Source organism: Micromesistius poutassou (genome assembly GCF_964030765.1).
Source record: "Micromesistius poutassou genome assembly, chromosome: 13".
In the NCBI taxonomy this organism is placed as follows: Eukaryota; Metazoa; Chordata; class Actinopteri; order Gadiformes; family Gadidae; genus Micromesistius; species Micromesistius poutassou.
This window is the reverse complement of record NC_140283.1, coordinates 13,128,723-13,152,803: the sequence shown is the minus strand read 5'-3', so window position 1 is coordinate 13,152,803 and position 24,081 is coordinate 13,128,723. Positions and strand designations below refer to the sequence as shown.

The following is a 24,081-nucleotide window of genomic DNA, read 5'->3' as shown; positions in this document are numbered from 1 at the left end:
TTATTGTTGTTATACTGTTGTCTGCTGTTTACTGGCAACATGGGGACACTCAACACAGCACTGAAGAGCATGAACTCAACACTGTGTGTGCGTGTGTGTGTGTGTGTGTGTGTGTGTGTGTGTGTGTGTAGGTGTGTGTGGTTACATCCTATTCCATGGTGATGCCATGTGTACCTGCTCCAGGTGGATGTTCTTGTAGATGACTGTCTGGTTCCACTCTGGGTTCATGGTCTTCTGGGCATACTTGGTCCGTCTCTTGTTCTCATCACTGCGGCAGTCAGAAGATTAGAACGATCGGTCGACATCCAACAACAAGGTGACAAGCTGTATGTGCATGCCCATCACTACGGCTAACGGTCACCACACCACACCACACTACGTAGTCACTATATGTGTTGAACGCCCATCACTTTGGCTAATGGTCACCACACTACACCACACTATGAAATCACTATGTGTTGAATGGTGGATGTTGAATTAAAATGACTCTCAAGACCTGCCGGGGAGAACGTAAATAAGTAAAAATACGGAGGAAAAAAAGATGAAACCAACTGAGATATGACGTCAGTTTTCAAAAAAATAAAGCTGGTCGTATTTGCTCGGATCAGGCTACAGCTGACGACTTGAACATCCACAAACACATCGCTCGACTAGAACCAATAAATAAGTAAATGAAGAAAACAGTGGAGATGAGTGCAAAGAGACACACACAGACAACAAAGAAGCACACAGAGCGGGAGGAGTGAGAGGAGACACTCATTGTGAGATGGAGCATGACGTGGATAGAAAGGGTGTCGGGGTGGGGGGGGGGGGGGGGGGTGGGGGAGGGGGGAGAGAGACGAGGGAGAGGAGGAGAGGGGAGGGGAAGGAAGGGGGCATAAAGACAGAGAAGGTAGAAAAGAAAAGTAAAACCACGACTAAAAGGAAAGGTTAGGAGCAGCGCAACACTACCTTGCATTCTGGACAACCATGACTTGTCTGAGGCAGTACGGAGAGGGGGTAAGGAGAGCGGATATCACAAATAAGAAAGATAAGCAAAACATACTCAAAAGAGACACGAAAATAAAAACCGTACAGAGGAACACAAAGGAGTCAACGGGACGACGGTAAATAACACCACCCCCCCACCCTGATTTGTGTCAAAGCAGAGTGAGACACACGATTAAAATAAATTAAACACATGTCGTAAAAAAGGTTGTACAATTCACACAGATACATTTAACAGTCCAAACAAAAACATTTAACACTCTAGCATCGTTGGCCTGTGTTAATCATAGCACTTGGGGACACAATTGTGGCTCAGAATGAAGCAGAGAGAGAGCGAGAGAGTGCAGTGGGCGACCGGGGCGGTAGGACTGCTCCCCAAAGGTACGGAAGCGTGAGGAAGGAGAGCTCATATCATCTCATAAACAGGTCTGATACGACTATTAGCTGAGAGCAGATGCAGTTAGGGAGAACATTAACCCCGTATTGATTCTCTCTCTCCTTGCTGTTCACAATGCTCTTAAAAGGAGCGTAATGTAATTCAGAAGAGGAGTACTAGAGGGAGCCGATATATGGATACCGGACAGTGCCGGGCACAGGATGGGCCGAGTCAGTCCCCTGTATTTTGGTCTATTGTTAGAACCACAGGCTCAAAATACGACGCTGTGTTGTACAGACAGACAGAGAGGAAAGACGGCAAGACAGACAGACAGACGGACAGACAGACAGACAGCGAGACAGATAACGAGACTGACAGAACGATCGATAGAGAGTAGAAAGATATATATAGAAGATTGATTGAGAGATTGAAATACAGATGGACAGATAAATAGGTAGCCAGACTTTCAGACAGACAGATGGATATATATAAATGGCGGAAAGACATACAGACAGGCAGACACGATTGGAAGATGGATGAACGGATAGATAGATAGATTGACTGATGGATAGATAGATTGATAGATAGATAGACAGACAGACAGACAGACAGACTGGCTGACAGCCAGCCATGGTCGTACCCTCTTCCAGGTAGCAGGTAGACCTTGACGAAGGGGTCAGAGTAGCTGTTGTTCTCCCTCTGAACCAGGTTCCTGGCCTGCAGAACGTGGACTATCAGGTTCCCCAGGTTCCTGTCGTAGTTGATCTGGAGCTGGAGGAGGAACAGCTTGATCTGGAGCTGGAGGAGGAACAGCCGCAGAACACACTGAAGAACGACTGGGAAACACTGGCTGGGAGCATCAGAAAGAACAGTAGATAGGACATCCATTGAGGGAGTGCACTTGTTTTTATTTACCTGGATTTCTCCAGTGACCAGTTGGGATTGTGGTCCTCAACGTCTCGACTGACTGTAAGACAAAACGATTGAATAAGATTCATAATAGAGGCTATGATTTTCATAGTGATGAAGAGTTGTATTAGTAGACAGTAGTAGTAGTAGTAGTAGTAGTAAGTAGTAGTAGTAGTAGTAGTATTCATAGTAGTGGTGGAAACCCTCGATTTAGGATAGCTCCATCTGAACAAAGATTAATTCCCACAAAGGGTCTTCACGTGATAACCTTGAGTTTGGGTCGCTGCGTTGTCTGTGACGCCACCATGGGATATATTTATTGCCAGATAAGTGATGGATAGCCTGCCATTTGCAAAGAGGGTTAGGGGAGTTTTCACTAGGGCTGAGCTTCGGCAGAGGTGGTCATGTGATTGATGGAATGGGTTCGTTACCACAGAGGTGTAATCGTAAGCGTTTGAAAACAAGTGTAGCGCCTAACTTCTACTAGGGCGTCTGTAGGGTCGGCCCCATAATTAACCTCATGAGATTCACCTGTCGTTAGCCCCAATTACACACTCTGTGATTAAGGCTTATTGGCCCCTGATGTCGCATGGTATTTGGGGAAGGCGGATCTTGTGGATATCCATACTTTTTACTCGACATTTAAACACACGTTTAAGCTCAAACTATTTTTTTCTCTCTGGATCAATATATAGATATTGATCAGTGATCTATCTCTCTCTCTCTCCTCTCTTTCTCTCTCTCTCTCTCTCTCTCTCTCTGTTACCTGTTCTCTATGTCTCTTCATCATATCATTGTCATGTTCTACTATAATTGCCCTGTCACATTCCCCTGATAAACGGCGCACTCCAGGCCAGCCACCCCCGTTTGACCTGGCCCCACTGACGACACGGCAGATTTTATTATACTGGTTACACGGGTAGCAGAATGCCTTCAGAGGATGCATTTTAAAACTTTTTTTAGTAGTAGTCTTTTGGTTTCAGACAAGATCGTTTCAGACAGGTACGGAAGCAGGAGGTTACCGCGATAATAAATGATGATGAATGATGAATCTGCCGGCAAAGACAGCTCCTTATTCCTACACTCCCTAGCCATCTATCACTAATGCCTGCTCAGTGCAGACATCAGGAGCGGATGCCTCCAGGGTTTGTTGAATTTACTGGTCACAAATTGACTCACTAGCCACTACTGTCTTTAATAAACATGGAATAAGTCATCTGGAATGGAACATCTGGCAGTGATTGTAAGTCCTGTCGAGTCCAACAGCAGGGATTCCTCCTGTTCCTTCCTTCTAACGCTAGGCTTCCAACTATTTTTTCTAGTGCCCTTTTCAGGGCCAGGAACCAACATTGGGCCACGTCCCACCTAACCCTGAGCCCTCTAAGGGCAGCCCTCTTTCAGATTGTGTGAATCGTGTCATCTTAAAGCTCCTAACTTGGCTTGATCATATGTTAAACGTCTTGACCTTTGCGTTGTGGCGCTGTTTCTTGCTGATAGGCGGGAGAGCCCGGTTTGGCCGGGGCTGGCACCCCCACTGGACGCTGGCTGATCCGGGGACCCGAGTGCAGGAGTGTGGAGCGCTCCAGGGCAGAGAGGACCCCCAGCCCCCCTCCCTGGACCTGGAGCCCTGCTCCGGCCATGCCCGGGAACTGCTGCAGAGACACCCTTCTGCAGCTCAGCGGCCAGCTGCTTGGGGTCCACACCAGGAGACCGCTGCCCACCTACCAGGAGAGTAAGGGGACACACACAAGCATATATGGACACCGCACAGTGAGAGAATGCTTATACCTATATGTAAGGGCCGTGCATTGCAGGCTTGCTAATCTCCAATTCTGTTGTACATACCGGCTTTAAGCATGGCATGGTTATCCAAGGCTTGAGGGTGGTCCGACAGCATGTTGAGGTCACTATGTAAGGGGGTCATTTTCACCATCATCACCATCATCATCATCATCATCTTTATCCTCAGCATATTGTTTGATGTCCTATCATACCATAACATGCCATATGCTCTCATAATAAGAGAGAGAGAGAAAGTGTGTGTGTGTGTGTGTGTGTGTGTGAGAGACAGAGAGAGAGAGAGAGAGAGAGAGAGAGAGAGAGAGAGAGAGAGAGAGAGAGAGAGAGAAGGCTGGAGAGAGGGGAGGTGTATGTAGAACGGAGGAATGAGAGTGATGACAGCTGTGACTCACAGTCGGACACAGAGCTCCGCCTCTGCACATGGCTGGCCCATAATGCATTGCACCTCCTCATATGTCTTCCCCATCAGAGGGATGCCATTCCACTCCAACACCTGCATTCCTGTTGTGGCAGGGGGGCAGGCAAGCAAAACAGAGACAGGCAAACACGGAGATGTTAATTCCCAGACACATATGTCACACATTTTCGTACCACACCTCATCCTATTAAATTTTAATGGGATTTTCATTTTGGCTATAAAGGACCAACAGATTGTAAACACAGAAATCAGAGGGCATTACCAAGCAAGCTGTAGAGGTAACTCCATTGGCCTTAATCACAGAGCGGCCATCTTGATTCGAAATTCTAGCTGGGCAGGGGGCACTGAGTATGGTATCCCGTATTCTGTTCCCCCTCACCCGGCTAGCATTAAGAACCGAGATGGCCGTAGGTTGAATGAATTCCATGTATACAGTCCCAGACCGCAGACCGTCCATTATAGTCATAAAAGTCCCTGGTAAGTCACATAAAGAGGCACGCTACCACAGCACTCAGAAAATGAAAGGATCCAAAGGGGACAAAGTGAAGAGTAGGAGGACACAGCAAACAGAGGGACTCCTTGTTCTCCCAAGGTCTAAAGCATCACTCACACAACACAGCCCTGCCATCCAGATCACACACGTCCCTGGGAAGCAACACACTAACAACGCTGTTGCTGGAAACAACAACAATTGTAACTGAAATTAATATGTTGGAAAAGCATCTGTCTGAGTGAATATAATATTCATGTTCCTGTATACTGGTGTAGACTCTACCACACTCTTTTCCCTTCCTGTTTCTGTAATTTTCTTCTCCCGCTTCAATTGTTTTCTCTTCCCCCTCTTCCACTCTTTCCCCCTCAGTAGATGTCAACATCAGACATAGCTCATTTAAATTCAGCCTGCAGCGACATGACAATGCAGTTGTAGCCACTACTATTGATGTTTTGGTTTTGTTTATGCTTAGAATTAAAATGAAGACAACAAATCCAGCTTGGCAAGTCAGTGGACGCCAATTCCAAGTAATTTTCCCTGTCCTGTCAAATGTAGAAACCAGTGAACCCCATTGCACTGTGAGGCAATGATAAATACAATGTCATAGCTGACCATTGGGATGATACAAAAAATAGGGTATGAATAGAGACAACCTGGACCTCATAAACCACAACTGGTGAATAATTTATATAAAACGGACTCATTTGTGCCTTACTGACTAAATCCAAAAAGGGAACTCTACAGCATCTGCCCTTGCAATTGTTTTGGAAGGGCGCGTTTTTTGTGTGTGAGTGCACAAATGTGTGTGTGTGTATGTGTGTGTGTGTCGTGTGTGTGTGTGTGTGTGTGTGTGTGTGTGTGTGTGTGTGTGTGTGATGTGTACAAATTTGTGTGTGTGTGTATAAATGTGTTGAATCTGCGACTGTGCCTCTTTTGGTCTACCATGTTTTTTCTCTGCAGGGATCTAAACAAAGCCTAATGACTAAGACAGTACTTCATACACAACCCCCAGTGCTGTAGAGCCAGAGTGTTCATTCAGAAAATAAGACATGACTGAGCCAGCAGAGGAGGATGAAGCTATGTCACACTCCTTAATCTGGACTAATGATTTAGGCAGGGGTTTTCCCTTGACGGCAAGCCGGAAAATTAACATATAACACGTCTTGCTTAATCTGCTCCTCCTCCCAAGAGACATTCAGCCTCTGCTGGAGGAAATCAATTCAAAACCCTGCCCGGCTTTCCTTTTCACAAATAGAAATCCAAATATATTAAGTAGCAGATGTATTACTGTCATTGTTATCGACAGAAAGAAGATAAGTTCAAGAACTCTTGATACGTCAATCCACATGTTGCCATTGATGTCCTAATTATCCTCTTACCTTCCACAATCTTCCCGGTGCTTTCTGCTACTCCTCCAGGAACGACCTTGGCAATATAGGCTCCTATCTCTCCTCTGCTCCCAGGAATCTCCTTCCCACCTACCACTCGGATCCCAAGACCGTTCCCTGTACAGAATAAAATATGATGCAAATCACCCCTTGAACAGGCAAACAGAGATACACACATAAAAATGATTAATTGGATTTATATAACACTTTACAGTGTTGGGGATCACACCTCATCTGCTACTAGTGGATAGGTAAAGATGGAAACTATCCAAACCAGGGAAGCATGGTTTGGTCTAGAATAATACCAGGACAACAGGTTCAGCACCATTAAACAACTCTGAATGACTGCACGTTACTAGAGGACAGATTTCCTATCTCTGTCCTGGGACATTGGGGAAATAAGATGATGCCAATAAGATGCCAGAGGGAGGAGCACCACCCACTGGCCCTCTAACACCCCTGCCAGCAAGATCTGGTCCCCAATCCAGGGATGGCCCAGGTCAGCCCTCACTAGGATGGTTTGTGTTTGTGACCTTCATGTCATTCTGTATCACAGGGCTTTACCTGACACGCTGGAGTCCTTAAGGTCTCTCTTGAGTGTAACCCGAGCATGAGGGAAGGCGTAAGTGATGAGCCTCATCTGCAAATGCAACACAGAGAGTATTCACAAGCAGTAAAGAATATTCTGGATTAAATATAACACCACAGGGAACAGCCATAGTGGTGAGGATGAGGCTCAATGGAACCCAACCTGTCTCTTGTCCAGCATGTGTCCACTCTGCGGATGTCCTTCTCTGGGCTTATCAAACCAATCCGTGTCCTCCCTCCTCAGGTGGTAGGCTGTACGGGAGATAGGTCATCATTGTTTAGCAAAATGAACATCATGCACGATTGATTCATGTGGCTGATTTAGCTTTATAATTTATCCATTGATAAAGTAACATGACGAGGTTAGCTGGACAACAGCTAATCAAACCACAGGACTCTAGATAGAGGAATGAATTTCAGTGCAGGAAATATCGTTCTCTTATGATGTTCAGCTGTCGAATGGCATCAGATATGTCCCCAATAAGGAAAATGACTGACTGACCGAGAAATGCCTTTTAGGATCTTCACAACCATGTACTAAGTAATTCCTTTGTTTACCTTGCATTTTGTTGGAATGCAATCGTGACTGACTGTGTGATAATTGTGTTCTGTAGGTGTCAGTATTTTATGCTAAATGTATTGAAAACTAAACCTCGTCACCGTGGGTTGTTTTTGAAAAAATATAGATTTTAATTGACGATACCAGGGATCAAACTATCATACATTTTCCTCCTGGCTTTACAAATATAATTTGTCAAAAATTCTTCCTTGTACAAAATCTGACAAATAGTGTGCGTGCCTGCAACAATAAACATAGCATTTTGGGCTTTATGATTGTAAGGCAATTCACTGATATGTTGTCCACAAACAGAGGGGGTACGATGGTACCGGTATTGCCCTCTAACTTATGTATTCAAATCATGTTTTGAAGCAAAATAACATAAACCACATTTGTTCAACCTTCACAGTGCTCCTCCAACAATATTAATTTTACAAATTACAAAATCTACAAATTATCCGATATCTGAATGTCAAAGCCCTGCGTTGACATTTTAAATGCACTGGAATGTAGGAAGCTGTGTGGAAAGATGTGAGTATGCAGAAAGAAGTGAGGAAAGGCACCCTTCATGCTTTATCGCTATAGGGCCTCATGATGATCTAAGGTTGAAGATAAATGTTGCCAGTCAAGCTAATCAATCAGATTAAATGTATACATTGGCAGATGAGGACACACAAATCTGCAAAGGATCCAATTTAATGGAGGACAAAAAGGATGAGGGGGGCTTATAGGAGCCATAAATTAATACTGTATAAAATGTATACCTGAGTGAAGCTTATCCTTCAGATCCAAATTATAACCATATAGCAACATTGACATGGAATTGCAAGACATAATCTTGATGTTTGCAGCTCATTGCAATTCGCAAAACCTTCATGCTTGACTTGAAACATTTAAGAATGGTTGCACAGTATGCTTATTGCTTCATGTAACCCTGGACCTCTGTGATACTGCATGGGTATGACAACTGGAAATGGGACGGATATGTTTGCAGTGCTGGTGTGATGTGGAGTCATTCCAGAATGAGGTATTCATTTAGACATTATGTAATGACACATTCAGTCATTTTTGAGCACCGTCAAGATGGGATTGATTTCAGAATGGGTATGCAGACGACTAGTCTGCTGTATATGGCATGTGTTTGGGCGATACAATCAAAAGTATGGATCATTGCATTCCATGAGTCAGTCATGTTTCCATAATCAGCTGATAAGGTGGGTCATTGGGCACCACAAGGTGTGAAGTGGAGCCACACACACACTCTGATAAGTTTTATGGTCTCACCTTCTATATTCCAGTTTGGGCCTCCAGCTGGGATACAAAATGATATGTAGGCTTTTTGAGATATGTTCAAAACATTTTCCATTAACTTATCAGACTACAGGGTTTGTGCTAAGGATAGATTGGTACTAAAATAGGCTTTATCACATGCACTGGATTCATTAATTTGTATATAGTTCATGCTTTGTGAGGAGCTATATTCACAGGCTCTAATATTTGTACTTTATAGGGCGACTAACATTTCTATAAGGAAACATAGCAAGTGCATACACAAAGTATATTTTGGGAATCAGTGGGAGACGATTTCATTAAAAATGACATTGACATCATAAAAAAGGGTTTTGTTTTCTTTCAAACTAGAACTTATTATAATATACTCTACCGTGTCTGATACTCTCATGAAAGATTCTGGCATCATCTCTGTTCAAAGCCAACATGGAGTCACTTAAGGCTGTAATCAAGGCAGATGGACACTCTTATGTAGGGGTCAGGACATATATTTGTATAATGATTATTATCACTTATCACTTTACTATTAATTTCAGGATTATGATAATTATAATAATTATTCTTTATGAATGATCAAGGAAATCCAAGAGGAAAGCTGACTTATGGGAAGAGGATATGTTTTGCCCTTTTGGTTTATCTTAATTATACATAGTCGTTCACTTTTCCGTTACTCTCTTGCTCGCCTTTCTATAGTCAGACAGGAGGCTATTATCTTAATAAAATGTTTGTTAAGATAATATGTTTGCGATGAACTAATATGTTTGCGAAAGTCAATCAAGTAAATTTTATTTGTAAATCCCTTAGTGACAGTTACAATCTCAAAGGGCTTTACAGGCCATATATTTTTAACACCCCCTAACCCTAGCCCCCCAAAGGACGAGAGAACAATCCCTTAAATGTCAAGGAAAAGACCTTGAAATCTTGAGGGACTCATTTAACCTGTTTCTGTTTCATCTATTGCTTAGATAACCTGTACCCTCATACACACCAAAAATAAGCATCAAACAATCGCTATAGGAAGTGCCAACCGGTTTTGATTTTTGATGCACAACTTGTAATGTAATTCACTCTGCAGTACAAGTTTATCCTTGTAGTATAGTGGAAGCACTGCACACAAGGAATAATTCAACCAAAATAAATAACCACTGTCAGAACATTCAGAACATGCAGAACATGCAGAACATTCACTTTATTAAGATGGAAAGACAAAACATTGCACAACATGCATGGAGCAAAGGAAAGGACTGACAAAGACGAAAAAGGGAACAGACCACAACAGATACAAAGGTTGTCACAGTGTGTATGTACGGGTATGTGCAATACACATTATATATTTACAAATGATATATTCCAAGATAATGGAAGAATTCACATACACTATAGCTTCTCTCCAATGTTTCCGTAAACCCAGACACAGTGATTCAGCACTGTGGCTTTGATATTAAGCTGATCCTAAAGAGCTTCAAGGGTGCATTAGAAAAGGAAATATATATATATATATATACTTTCAAAAGCATTGCTCTACTTCCCACAGAATACACTATTTTACAATGCATACTGGCAACAGAGGCCAATAGTCCTTCTGGCTAGGGTAAACTCTCATATGGTGTAGACACTACAGTGTCTACCAAGTATTTGCTTAAAAATATATATATTTTAGTTATATTTTTAGAAAAATAGAAAGTGCACAGTTTGATATCACAGACAATCAAAGACACCAGATAACATGTGAGACGGAGACCACTTTGATCACATACATGCACAGGAGGTGAATGTATGCATCGGCAAACAAAGGAACACTAAACACAGAAAAGAATACCATGCAACCATCTCACAAGACAAATAACACTGAGCGAATTACAAGAACGCAATTCACTGTCGTGCCTACGGATGACTGAGTGGGGGGGGGGGGGGGGTCAGGAAAAACAACCACCAGAGTTAGCATGCACAAGCAGGTCGAGCACGCGGAGCTGCTGCGTCGGTGTCATGCCCCATTTACCTTCGCTGTCAGACATGGCGCCCTGCATGTCGTCCATCATGAAGGCAATGTCTCGGTCGTAACCTCGCGTCCGAGACTCCTCCCTCATGTGCTGCTGCACCTCTGGCAAGGAATGGCTGGAGCCGAACTGGTCCCGGGAGTCGGCGGAGATGGGAGGGAGAGGGCCGGCCGACGCTCTGGCCATACCCATCGGCTGGCCCACTGGGCTCAGGGGGCTCTCCTCCTCCGAGTTCTGGGCCACGATGGGAATACGCCCGCGGCTTTGGCTGATGGGCAGGCTGGTTGGTTTGGTCCTGGCCACCCCGGGGGCGAATGCCGCATCCAGCACCTCCCCTTCCGTTTTGAGCCGTAGAGAGGAGCTGGACAGATCCCGCTTGATGGACAGATCCAAACCGTACACCGAGGAGGGCCGCGAGGAGGGCCGAGACGAGGGCCGGGAGCGGCTCCCACTGGGGAAGGTCCCGTCGTCCTGGACGGAGGACCGCATGGGGGAGCCCAGTCCCAGGGCCTGGCCGTGATTGAGAGAGCTAGACAGGTTGGCACCCAGAGACGAGCCCAGGTATTTCTGCTGTTCGGATAAGTTCTTCCTGAGCCCGAACGTGATCTCATCCTGCAGCAACCTGGCCCTGGCAGCTAGATTAGTCACAGACGAGGATCCAGAGCCCATATAGCTGCCATAGTCGGGTTCAAGATCTCGATTTTCTTGAATAGGGGAACATTTGGTGATCGCTTTGGGATCTATTTGGGCCTTTTTATTCTTGACTTGTTTCTGGTAAAGGACGGCGGCAGGTAATTGCTTTGCAGCCTGTTTTTCCAGGGTTAGTCTGCCAATGCTGTACTTTTCCCCTTTGGGGAAATGACGGAAGTTGGCGTCACTAGGGAGGTATTGAGGCAGGCCTAAACCTGTGAGGTGTTCCAGTCCCTCGGTTCCTCGTCTGAACTCCTGCTTGATCTGCTGCTTCAGGAGCTTCAGCTCATAAGGCTCTTCCATCGTGTCGTCCTCCCCTTTAACGTAACCCTGGAGCCGAGACTGCCCTAAGAAATCTGCTACCTAGAGTTGAAAAAGATGAATTAACAATGAGATGACTGTATAGTATACATGTAATAGTATCATATAGTCATGACCATTATCAGATACAATGTATTGGCATTGTGTTTTATGACATATGTAATTTAATTATTGAAATATTATTACTAAAGCTGTTGTAGGTAAGATTTGAGAGTTATAAAGAGGAATAAACGGAGAGCAGAAGAGCAGAAGAAAGCAAGATTTTGAAACTAAACATCCAATTACGTCGCCTCTCTCTCTTTTCCCTCCCTCCCTATGTTTCTGCACTTTTGGGAAATGTTGCATTTCACACACATCCAATTGACAGGGAGTTTGACCAGCGCTGGTTGTTCGGATGATCCGGGTCTAAAATCGAAATTGTCTCATTCAAAGGCAGGCACAATACACACCAGACAGATATTCTTTGTGCATTTCACTCACTTATAGCTGAGGGATCGAGATTCTATTTCTAATAAATTACACTCAATTCATATATATTAAATCTTACCTACAGCACCTTTAAACAAGCACATTTTTTATATTAAGTTAAGCCTTAAGGTTACAATACACAAGATTTGTGATTTCAAGCTAGCCTCAGTTTAAATTGACTGAAGAAAACACTCTGCTCCACACCCCTCCCTCTCCCTCTACTCTCTGCCATCCCTGCCCACCCTCTAACAGCAAGGCATGCTTTTTGAAATTGAACATGAGATTTGAAATGAGATTCGTCGCTGCTGCAGAGTTAGAGCAATAAACCTAGATCCCTCTAGCATTTTGCATATTTTACCTTTAACTTTGAAAGAAATAGAAAGGACCACATTCTAAACAAAATTGTAAACAACATCACAAGACAATCACAAGACCTGTATATTTGTCCACTGTATGCTCAAAATAACAAAATAACTAGTATTTACCTCTGCTGTGCGTCTGGCCTCTGCAGCTCTAAGCAATCTATCCGCCTTGGACAGGTCCTTATCAGGCAGGCTGAACCCAGACCCCAGGCCGGCAGAACCCAACCCTGTGGATCCCTTGGTCAGTTCGCCTATGTCGTCAATCAGGACATAGTTCCTGGTATTGTGGTGGTCTATATCCACATAGTAGGACTCAGCGGAGATGCTGGACATAGGGCTGGAGGCCATGCTCCTCTCCTCTAGCCCCAGCCTCAGGTCAAGGCTTCCGTATTTCCCCCCCAGATGGGCCACCTCGTAGCCACTGTCTGTGGAGGCTGGCACAATGAGCAGAGGCTGGTTTCGAATCACCTCATAGTTGGTCGTGATCTTGGGCTCCAGGTCAGAGATGTTGGTCTGTCGCTGCTTCCCCGACTGCAGGAGCAGAGCATGCTGGTAACTGCTGTGCTGGGACTGGCCATGGGAATGGTCAGCTACGGTTTGGTAGGGAGACACCTGGTCGTGGTAGTGGGACTGCTGAGGGTAAATGTTCTGCTGGGTGTAATGGCTGGTGGTTTGGGTTTGAGGAGCATACTGTGCATAGTGGGAGTAGGGACTGGTGAGGGTGGAGTACTGGGAGTCGGCTTCCGTCTGCGGAGGGATGAACTGGTCGAACTCGGACTGGGGAGCTGTACGGGGCCTTTCCCGACCCTCGCCCCTGGCCTCTCTGATATTGCTGACCTCACTGTCGGACATGTAGTCTCTCTCCTCAGCCACCCCTTGGAGGTAGGCCCTTTCTCTCTTTTCTCTCTCCTGCAGCAAGGCATCCTTCCGCCTGTTAATACCCATCTCCAAGTACCTGTGAACGATGACAGTACGGTTGTGGTTATATTCTGTTATTCTTACAGATTGCTTGGCCAACACAACAGCCTAAAAAAAAAAAAGATGTGCATGGTGTTCACACAGTGGTACCTTTACTATGTGTGAATATGGAGGGGTCTCAGTGACTGATGCCTGGGAAGCCAGTTTGCCCACTTAGCTAGTGGAGAGGTGAGAGGTGAATCATGCATGCATGAAATAATGGTTTAATGGGGCGGAGACTGCAAGACGTTATCTTGCGCCACTTCATCAATAAATCAATTGGAATACATTCAACAATATTGAAAATATAGACACAAAATGCAGTTCACATGGTTTGAGGTTATTTTTTTCTGTGATGCAATAGATGTTTTTTTTACCGTAGCTTGGCGTCAATCTCTTTCTCTTCTTCGTCCAGTTCTGCCTGTTTCTTACGGAGCTTGGAAGATTCTCTCTCCACCAGATCCAGTTCCTTATCGATGTCCTGAAGGATCTTAGCCCGTGCCATGGTTGTGTTGCGGGCGAGCCGGCGGCGGGCGGAGTTGGTGCTGTAGCCTGACCTGCCAGTCAGGGAGTCGTCCTCAGGAGGGGGGTCAGGCAGAGTCCGCTTCACTTTCTTACCGGTGCCAGAAGGAGAGCATCGGCCCTTCAACACACACAACACAACTTTATAAGATGACATTATTGTATGATGATTTTTTTACATAAATGTATTTATTTTGTACATTTATACATTTGAATAGTATTCTACAATTGTATTACATGATTTTTTTTTATTATTATGTGTATTCATTTCTGTTTCAACTTACAGTAAAGCTGTCATAGTATCCACTCATCCTCTCATCAGTGCTCGGACTGAGTGACTTGGGATCGGACAGAGATTTCTGACCTGGCTTCAGCATCCTGGGGCTTGAGGAAAACCTGGACGGGTCAGCAGTCAGCATCTTCTTGCCTCCCATCGATTTATCCGGGGACAGTGGCGAGACAGGGGAGTAGCTTACTCTTGTTTTTGCAGGGGTATCTGTGATAAAATGTGCTGTAAATCCAATCTCAGGGTGCCTTCTGTCTGAGTCTGTTTGACAGCTCAAACTGCCTCCTCTCTTGGAGTTTTCGGGGGCTGAAATGTGCTTGATGATTTCAACCTTAGTATCCAGCTGCATGTTGGGTCTTTTGAGGGAGCCAGAGTGATCGGTCTGAACAGAAATCTCTGCCACAGTTTGGATTGCTATGCTGGATACTTTTGAACCATGTTTGCCTTCGCCACTGTGTTTACGGGACCGTCGCCGAGAACGTGTGGGTGTATCCCACTCATCCTGATCTTCATCATCCGTCTGGGCACTGCTATCATCATTTCTCTTGTTTCTCTTTTTCCTCCCAACATGCTGCTTGTCTGGGGAGTCTTCGTCGTCTGTCTGTACACCACTATCCACTATCTTCCTCCCTGTGTCCTGATCTGCCTGCCTAGAACCATCTGAAAGCTTCTTGGTCCGCTGATCCTGGCATCCATCTAATTGTACCCCTCTTGGAATGGGACTTGTACCCTCATCTCTGACAGGCCAGTACTGGCCATTATCCCCTACGCCTGCATATTTGGCATCTAAGAGGTTGCCTGGGCTACCTGTGGTCTTATAGTGGTCATCCAGTTGCTGCTGGAGCTGCAGTTGGAGATGCTGTATTTGTTGGAGCTGTTCTTTCTGCTGAGTGTATGTCTCCTGCTGAGCGACCATATGCGCATGATGTTCCTCCTCTTGCTGTAAGAGGAGCTGCTGTTTTAACGACTGGAGCTCCTCAAGCTCTCTCTGGACCATCAACTGCTCTTGTTCCCGGTAACGCTGAATCTCGTGCCTCTCCCACTCAAGTTCTTCCGCCAAGCAGAGCTGCTTCAGCTTCTCTAATTCCAGAAACTCCCTCTCCATTTGATACTGGGCCATCTTGGTGTTGTCCAGACCGGGGAACATAGGCGAGGAGGCCAGAGCATCGAGGGAAGCTGCAATGGCTTCCAGGGTTGTGTCCGAGTACATTTCAGGGTAGCCAGTGAGAAGGTCAGAGAGGGCTGAAGGCACCAGCTCCTTATGCAGCCCAATGTCAAGAGGAATGATCTGGCTAGGATCTGGGGTGGAAAGGAAGCCATAGGGGTGTGGCACTAGTTGGTTCTGGAGGGCGGTTGTAGCAGGTAAGGTAGCACTGAAAATTGAGCCAGGCTGAGTAGTTACAGCATAGGATTGTATTGGGGCTGATACAGAGGAGTACACAAATCCATCAGAGGTCCTTAATGCATTATTTACGCCATATCCAATTGCAGGGATCTGGGAATATGGAACCATGGCCATCCCAGCATATTGTTCCGCTGCTTTGCTGGTGTAGTCCATGGCTGTACCTGCCATATTGAATGCAAAAATATTGGTATATGTCGATCATTTATACAAGGGTTTAAGATTAATGTATAAAATTCATGCACTTTTGTTTAGACAGGAACTATACATGCAAATCTTGAGTAATTTTGGCTAGCACGATGCAAAGCCAAAATATTGAGGAAGAACACGCAGGCACACGCATGCATCTGTATATAAAAAAGAAAAGCAAAGAAAACAAATGATTAAAAATGGCAAACATGCTAATGAAACAAGTAAATCATATTCAAGAGTAGAACAAACAATAAAGACAAAGAGAACTACTGAATGCAAATAAAAAATCAACATAAGGAGTGAACACAGGAAGATATGTATCAATTGCTGCAAGAAATTATACTGCGTTCAAGACAACTTCAAACTCCAATGCCCGCAGCAAGTTTGCTATATTGTGGCTCATTGCTAAATATTAAACATATTCAGCAGCAATTTATTCTTTTTGGGATTGAAATTTGGGAACATATATAGAACAAATGAGATTAAGACTTATTGGCTAGCTAATTTCTTCAGTAAAATTGTGATTCAAAACCACATATTGCTGTAATTAGAGCAAATATAAACAGTACAAACACATGCATAATTAAACAATATCACATGTGTTAAAACATCCACAAAAACTGATATAATAGTTTAATATCCATTAATGATGAAAGTCGCCATGTTTGATGTTATTAAGGTAGGTCGAAGCTCTGAAATGAAACCTGTATTTCCAACCTGTAATTAAGATATGTACAACCATTCAATAAATTTTTAATTTTTGGAGCTTGTTTCTTTGGAGTTCTGAGCTTCTTGAAGGCAGTATGAGTGCAGTTTAATGGAATTGTTTACATTATTACACATTATACACACATTATTATAATTAGCATATCACCACACTCAACATTGTAGTCATCAAATATTTTGTACTCACCAGCAGAAAGTTGAGAAGGTGTTAGGTCTACTGCTCCTTCTGATGATCCACTTAAGTATACAAAGCCATTCTTTGGCTCATAGGTAAAAAGTCCAGATTCTGCCAGGTTTGTCTCAGATGCAGAGGCTTTAATTATATCCACTCCTTTGACACCAAACGTTGCTACAGTATTGTAGTGGCAGTCTCTGTACCCAAGGCGGTTGTCGGGCTGGGCGGTAACTGGTGGCTGTGTTCTACAGCTTCTGGTGAATGGTAGTTTATAGATCACATCACAGCACACACTTCTTCTTGCAGCTGTTAAATCCACTGGAGAGGCGTCATCCTCCACAACAGTGGTAACCACTCCAGGACTCGTGCTAGAATAAGCTACTATTGCCCTCATCGGTTTGTAGTTTGATAGATCCATAGCACCAGTAGCCTCCAGTGAAATGACAGGATATCCATTGCTAACACAAACGGAAGTGTGTCTTTCAACAAGAGGGGTAATGGCTCCAAAAGAAAGATTCATGGGTGTGTCTTGAATACTTGCCATGGTGCTAACAGGTGCAACAGGTAGGGGGTCCAGAGGCCTGTACACAATTTGTGCCAATGGCTCAAATGTTTTGCCTGTGGCGAGAGGCAAAGGCATAGAAGTTATGCTGCCCTGAAGATCCAGAGGCCTTTCTGCTGGAGTGCTGTATGATGCAATGGTGGCGGTACATGTGACTATTGTTATGCTATCAGTTACAACCGAGAGGGTGGTAGCAGGGGTAATCACAGGACTAAGGTTCACTATCTCAGGCTGCACAGCTGTGATTTGTCTTCCACTTGAGTCACTAGAAAATGACTGTCGGCGGGAGTGGGTAGGGGTAAGATCCATGCCACTATCAGTCATCTTGACACCAAGCTTCATTGTGCGCAGATCAATAACATCACCGGGATAGATCACCTTCCCATTCTGTTTTTGCAGGGTTTGAACCTTTGTGTTGTCGGGTTGTATTGTTATTTCGACACTGGGCGGAATGACCTGTGGTAGTCTTTCATGGACAACCGACACAGTGGTCCTCTGAACTTCAGTGGTAACCACTTTAGTCACTCTACTTTGAAGGTTTTCCGGGGGCTGACCTGAGGTGGAGATGGAGGAAGAGTACATGTGACTCTGTACCTTCTGGCTCTCAATAGAATCCTGATGAATCTCAGTGATGAGGACTGGGGCCACAGGCACTGACTGTTGAATTTCCTGGACTGTAGGTATGGATGTTCTTCCTGTATAGCCTCCAGAAGTTAAAATCTCTTGAGGAGCATTGTCCAGCGATGGGGAGTATGTTAATACATGTGGTTGTTGCACAAAATTAACATAATCTTTGTTGTAAAGGCTTTGAGAAGAGACATATACATCCACAGGTATTTCCATTTTTAGTGTAGTTCCCACATGTGCCAGTGGCAATGGCTGTTGCATGGTGATTGATTCCCGTCTGGTGGTAGCAACTGCCTCTGTTGTTACCACTTGTGTGGGGATGTCATATTCTGAGGGGTAGATAGACTTTTCACCCATGGTGTATGATGGTTGAACTATTGATGATATAGATGTTCTTCTACTTGTAGTTATGGCCTCAGTTTTAATAACACCAATTTGTATTTCGGACTGTGGTAGGAAAACCATTTCATTAGTTACTCTCTGATGCTCGATTACCGGCTCTGGTATGATCTCTGTAGGTATCTCATATACAGGATGCATCAGAATAGCATCTGCTACTGTTGCCGCTTGTGGCATCACTGGAGGTGCAGATACATATGCCAGTGGGTTGTAAATGGCAGGAGGTATTGCCTGATACAATGGCATTAGTGTCTCTTCCATGACAACAGGGGTTGGTCTAATTTCTGGAACTACTGTCATTGCTGTATGTATACCAGTTAATGGGGAAGCAACTGAAGCATCAGGAGTAAATGGTGAGGCTGCGTGTAATGCTGGAATTCCAAAATGAGATGAAATAACCTCTGTAGCCAACTCAATATTTGGAGGGAGGGTCGTTGTATCAACTCCAGTGGGTGTTCTATGCACAACTGAATGCTCCACCACTTCTTGTAATGGTATTTCAGCAACAGCCTCGTGAGATATGACCTCTGTTGGTACGAAAAGATCCTCATACGTCATAGCTTTAGATACCGGTGATGATACTTGCTGGGCCACCAATGGAATGGGTACTGTGCTTGTGGGCATAGTAAAATTAATTTGAGTTGCCTCTTGTGGATATTCAACATGGACTTCTTGGCTCACATGAGGAACTGGTATTTCTCTGGGCTGTTGCTGTATGATGTTTTCTGCCACAGAAAGCACTCCAGTTGGTATGTCAACCATAGATGTTTCATATGTAATGTCTATGACTTCGGATTCTCCTGTTTTTGGTTGCCAACCAGCAGAGGGAATAGATGGTGTTAGGGCAGTGACTTGGACAGCACGTGGTTCAATAGGAAGCTCCGGCTCTAGAGGCATTGTGATGATTTGAGTCAATGGAGGTGGCTGAGAATATGGCTCCATTTGTTTCGCTGTCAGGTGTAAATATGGTTTCTTTATAGGAGGTGGAACACTGTAAGATTGAATTTGATCTTGCTGACCTGATGGCTCTGCCATGGCAGAAGGCACCGATGCGAGACGTTGCTCTGCTAGAGCTTGAACAGTTGTTCTCTGTATTTGGGAAGTAACAGTACTTGACTCAGAGACTGGGACTTGCACTTCTGCAGCAGTTGTAACTACTGATATTGGAGGTGTATATCTTACAGTAGGGGCTGATGCCCTGCATAATGTAGCTGGCGCAGAAAATACCTCAGTGAATCTGTTTTGCTCAGTTGGTGTAGTACGTACTCCTGAAATTCTTGTTGAAGAAATAGACCCTCTCCTCACTGGAGCCTGAACGGTTATGCTCTCGGTTGGTGAGCTAGGCTCAGATGGAAGAGTTATGACTACATAGGTTTGCAAACATTTACCGTGTCTAGGTGACAACGGAGACTTGGGAGATGTGGCACTCAGTTTAGATTCTACGGGTCTAGTCAAACTGAATGACAAAGCGTTCGGGGGTTCTCTTGTTCTTGGAAGTGTTGCAGCTTTGTGAGCCACAGGATGAGCAGGTGGTTTGACACTTTCCCCTGGTTTGTGGCTGAACACCAGTCCAGCTGGAATAGACACAGGCTTTGGAGGTATGGGTGGTGGTGGTTTTACAGCATGACTAGGACTTGATAATGTTACAGGGGCTTGTGCTGTTTTAGCTGTGGATATTGAAACAACAGATGGGGCTGGTGAAATTAAGATTGGCAGGTTTGAATAAACCATTGGCAAAGGTACAGCGATTGGTGGAGGACTTTCTGCAACTCGTATTTCTACCATGTCTGTAGTTCTTGCAGCAATTGGTTTAGAGGGAACAGATGGAACTGGGGGTGCAACTGGTAACGCTTTCATTACTGGTGTTTCTTTACTGGACACAATGGGAGCCACATGAGCCACATTCCCATGTGTCAACGGAGCAGTGGAAGTTAAGGTACTTGATTCATCTTGTGCGGTTTGACCAAGAACAGCAATGTTTTCCACATTAGGTACTATAATAACAACATGTCCTTGTCTTGTTGGAGAAACCACTTGGGGAACAGAAACATTATCATGTTGGTTATCCATCCATGGCTGTATATCCACAAATACAGACTGCATTGGCTGGCCAGCAACTGTAGCTGTTGTAGTGGTCATAGTATGGGAGCTGTTTTGCACAGTATTGATAGGTGAAGGATCCACATCAGAATGGGAAACAGACGTAGATCGAGGAGGGGGTGGTGGTGGCACTTTCTTTTTGATCACTGTTGTTGTTCCAGAAGTAAATGGTGACACAGTAGCTGTTTGTGCTTGAGCATGAACAATCACTGGTGTGGGCAATTGGACAGCTGCCTGAACAGGGAACGAGTGGACTATGGTGGCTTTTGCTGAAATGGGGGAAGTTACCAGTGCAGAAACTGGTAGTGGAGTTTGTGGTGTGAGAGGGGATGTAGTAGAAACCAAATCTGGCATTTGAACTATGAAAGGCCTAGGGGTGGCAACTTGGGATATAGTTTGGATGGACACTGGAGTTACAGCTGGTGTTGTAATGGGTGCTGTTATTGCTGAAACTACAGCAGGTGTTGGCCCTGGTGTTGATACCCGCATGGCAGTTGAAGCACTAGTGGGCATTTCCAATGGTGAGGAAACCAGGGCTGGCATTTGAATACCTACATGTTCTGCAATCTGTTTTGAGTATTGATTTGGAGCACTAGCTTGAGAAACCTCATTTGGACCTGAGACTGTTGCATTAAATCTCTCTGGGTCAGACACCACATCTGGTATTGTAACTATAACCGATTTTAGAGAATAAACTAATTCCTCAGTTGATGGAAAAGCTACAATTGGGGCCATTGATGGCTGAGACATATCAGCTGTAGGCTGGGCCACAACAGCAGTTGGTGGTGTTGGTGTAGACAATGGGGTTGCTTCTGACGAAGATGTGGCATTTGATGCTAAACTGAAGTCTGGAGTTGCTGGTGAAGTTGGGGGGGATACAGATGATACTGAGGAAGGTGTAGTGATTAACTCTGGGGCAGATATTGGATTTGGGATAGGCCTAGCTTCTGGAATCTCACACACTACACTGATAGGCTCCATGTCATATTCTGAAAACGTTGGGCTAGCACTAGGCTCATCTTTAGCATCAGAATCATCACTGGGAGTTATATCAGATGACATACCAACACCATATTCCTCTGCGAAACTGTCCTCCTCATCCTCACCAGATGAACATTGGGTTATCTTGAGATCTGGTATAGGGAACAGAGATTTTCTAAGAGCAGGATCTTGAGGTGTCATTGGCCTAACAAAGCCAATTCCAGTTGGTGCAGTGGGGACACTCGACATCTCAGTCATCGCACCCACCCGTTTAGGGGGAGCAGAGGGCCGAGGTGGAGCTGGTCGCTTCTTTTTCTTTACCGTTAAATCATTGTCATAATCAGCCACATAGATAATCCTTTCAGTTTCATCTGGGGGAGTTGGCTGTTCTGTGATGATGGTCACCACACAACTCTCAACATCTGGGGATGGAACGTTAATAGATGTTGAGGATTCCATGGCAGTTTGGGCCTGTTGGAACTCTTGCTCTATCATCATCAGTTCCCTTTTCTTCTGCATCATTTCCTCATACACGTCCTCTGGGGACCTGAGTTTCTTTACAGACTCAAAGCAAGCGTCATCAACTTGTTCCATCTGTTGAGCATCACCTAGTATGAGTTCCGGTTCCACAACTAAGGACTCGTATAGATAGTCTTCAATTGTCATTCCTTCATAAAGTGGCTCAACACTGGGAGGGCTGTCCCCAGGAATAGCTCTACTTTTCTGAATAATGTCCTCATATACTTCATCTGCACTCTTCAAATGTTTCATGAAGATATTACCAGGTTGATCGGCAGGGATCATTGGTATGACTGTTGGTGAGGGCTTGCTTCCTGTCTGCACATCAACAGTTGCATCTGGTTCATGTTCTATACTGCTACAGTTCTCTGAGCTAGTGGTCATGTTGGCTTCCCCAATCGCTTTGGACCGCTGGAAATCGTCCGAATGTGACGTATCCTCCAGTGGAGAGGCATAGCTTGTTGTTGAAACTGATTGAGCATGTTTTCTTTGGGATTTAAATTCGTCTTTGTCTTTGCGAGACTTCTTGGAAATCCTCTTTTCAACATGGTCACCCTCTTTTGTAGTTTGTTGATCTCCAAAGATATCCCTTTCTTCCTTTACCTCATCCTCCTCAGAAGAGTCTGCAATGGTGGGGAGAGTTTGGCCTGGTTGCCTGTGCTTTGCTTTGCGGTGGTGCTTGTCCACTTTCTTGTGACTCGGGCTGCTGTCACTATCCTCCTCCAGAGAAGAGGCGGACGTGTGAGAATTCTCTGGAGTGAAGCTAGATGCCTGAACACTTGATGAGCCCTTTGATAGTGATTCGGTGATACTTTCAACATCTTCATCGGTACTCGCTCTCATTCTCGTCACTGGTGTTGCCTTTTTGATAACAGTGGATGGCGCTGTTTCAGGGACATCTTGTGTTATTGCAGCATCTATCCTTGGCTGTGACATCCTCCGCACCAGTTGGTCTTCATTATCTGTATCCACTTTAGTCAGCTGATGCTGGGATGCCACTGGAGCATTATCAACTCCAACCTCAATGACGGCTTCATCGCTTGTCAGTTTCCTGTCTTTCTCGTCCTCAGAGAGGGACATTTCCTCTTCACCACCCATACCCATTATCTGCTGTCGGATGAAGTCTTCATCCTCTGCAGATGATTCAGCACTTTCCGTTTTAATATCCTCACTGCTGGACGAGAGGGAGGTAATCTTAAGCCTTCTCCTCTGGACTCGAGGTGAAGGGGAAGGTGAAAACTCACTTGCGCTGCTCTCATCCATTGGTTGGAAACTGAGGCGTCTCCTCTCTTTACCTGCCTCCTTTATTTGCAGAGATGAATCGGTGATTGCATCTCCAGGAATATCGACCACTTCCCTCACATCTGTAACTTCCTGTGATTGATCTGGTTCTTTGTTTGGATCCTCATCCCTGGCCTTTAACTCTGACTTTGAAATTAGGATAACATTTTCCTGTCCAGCAGAGAGAGAAGCTTTTCTCACTTGAACGGACTCCTCTGTGGTCTCATCCTGGTGTTAAAGGAGATTATAGAAAAAAAGGGAGGTTTGTTATCAGAAACATAAAATATTCACTTCATGCATAGTTACATTTGATATTATTATTCAGAGAGAGAGAGAGAGAGAGAGAGAGAGAGAGAGAGAGAGAGAGAGAGAGTATAGAATATGGATTCTGGAGATATACTTACATTACAAATGATTGTATCTGAGGCAGCTGGTTGGTCTGCAAGAATTTTGTCCTTTTCAGCCACTTCCTTGCCATTCAATGTGACGATGTCCGGCAGATCAAGCGGCCTAAGATCCACCCCTGGCTGCATTTGATCTTGCTCCTGTTGGACCTCGACTTGCTGCACTAAAGGTTTTGTCGCTTCTGCAATCAATGGGATACTGCAAGGCTGCACATGTTCTTCCTCAACAACCTTCTCTGGATCATTGATGTGTTCAGCAGCCAGAGCGGGCACTGGTGTTATCTCTGGAGGTACTGTGCTGA

General features: G+C 44.8%; 1 protein-coding gene across 1 annotated transcript in view; it reads right to left on the bottom strand.

Annotated features, from left to right (window-relative positions):
- Positions 1-24,081, bottom strand: part of pclob (piccolo presynaptic cytomatrix protein b) — a gene marked incomplete at both ends in the record, with an annotated part of 60,220 nt that overhangs the window by 10,854 nt on the left and 25,285 nt on the right. The window contains 21 exon segments of the mRNA XM_084477902.1: positions 175-268; positions 952-978; positions 2,004-2,161; positions 3,738-3,767; positions 3,769-3,936; positions 3,938-3,993; positions 4,118-4,179; positions 4,465-4,573; positions 6,363-6,488; positions 6,936-7,011; positions 7,123-7,211; positions 8,803-8,829; positions 9,182-9,250; positions 10,808-11,858; positions 12,770-13,601; positions 13,981-14,246; positions 14,410-15,977; positions 16,919-18,542; positions 19,626-20,161; positions 20,435-20,964; positions 21,412-23,603. Of these exon segments, the coding sequence (XP_084334028.1) occupies positions 175-268; positions 952-978; positions 2,004-2,161; positions 3,738-3,767; positions 3,769-3,936; positions 3,938-3,993; positions 4,118-4,179; positions 4,465-4,573; positions 6,363-6,488; positions 6,936-7,011; positions 7,123-7,211; positions 8,803-8,829; positions 9,182-9,250; positions 10,808-11,858; positions 12,770-13,601; positions 13,981-14,246; positions 14,410-15,977; positions 16,919-18,542; positions 19,626-20,161; positions 20,435-20,964; positions 21,412-23,603 (9,690 nt within the window).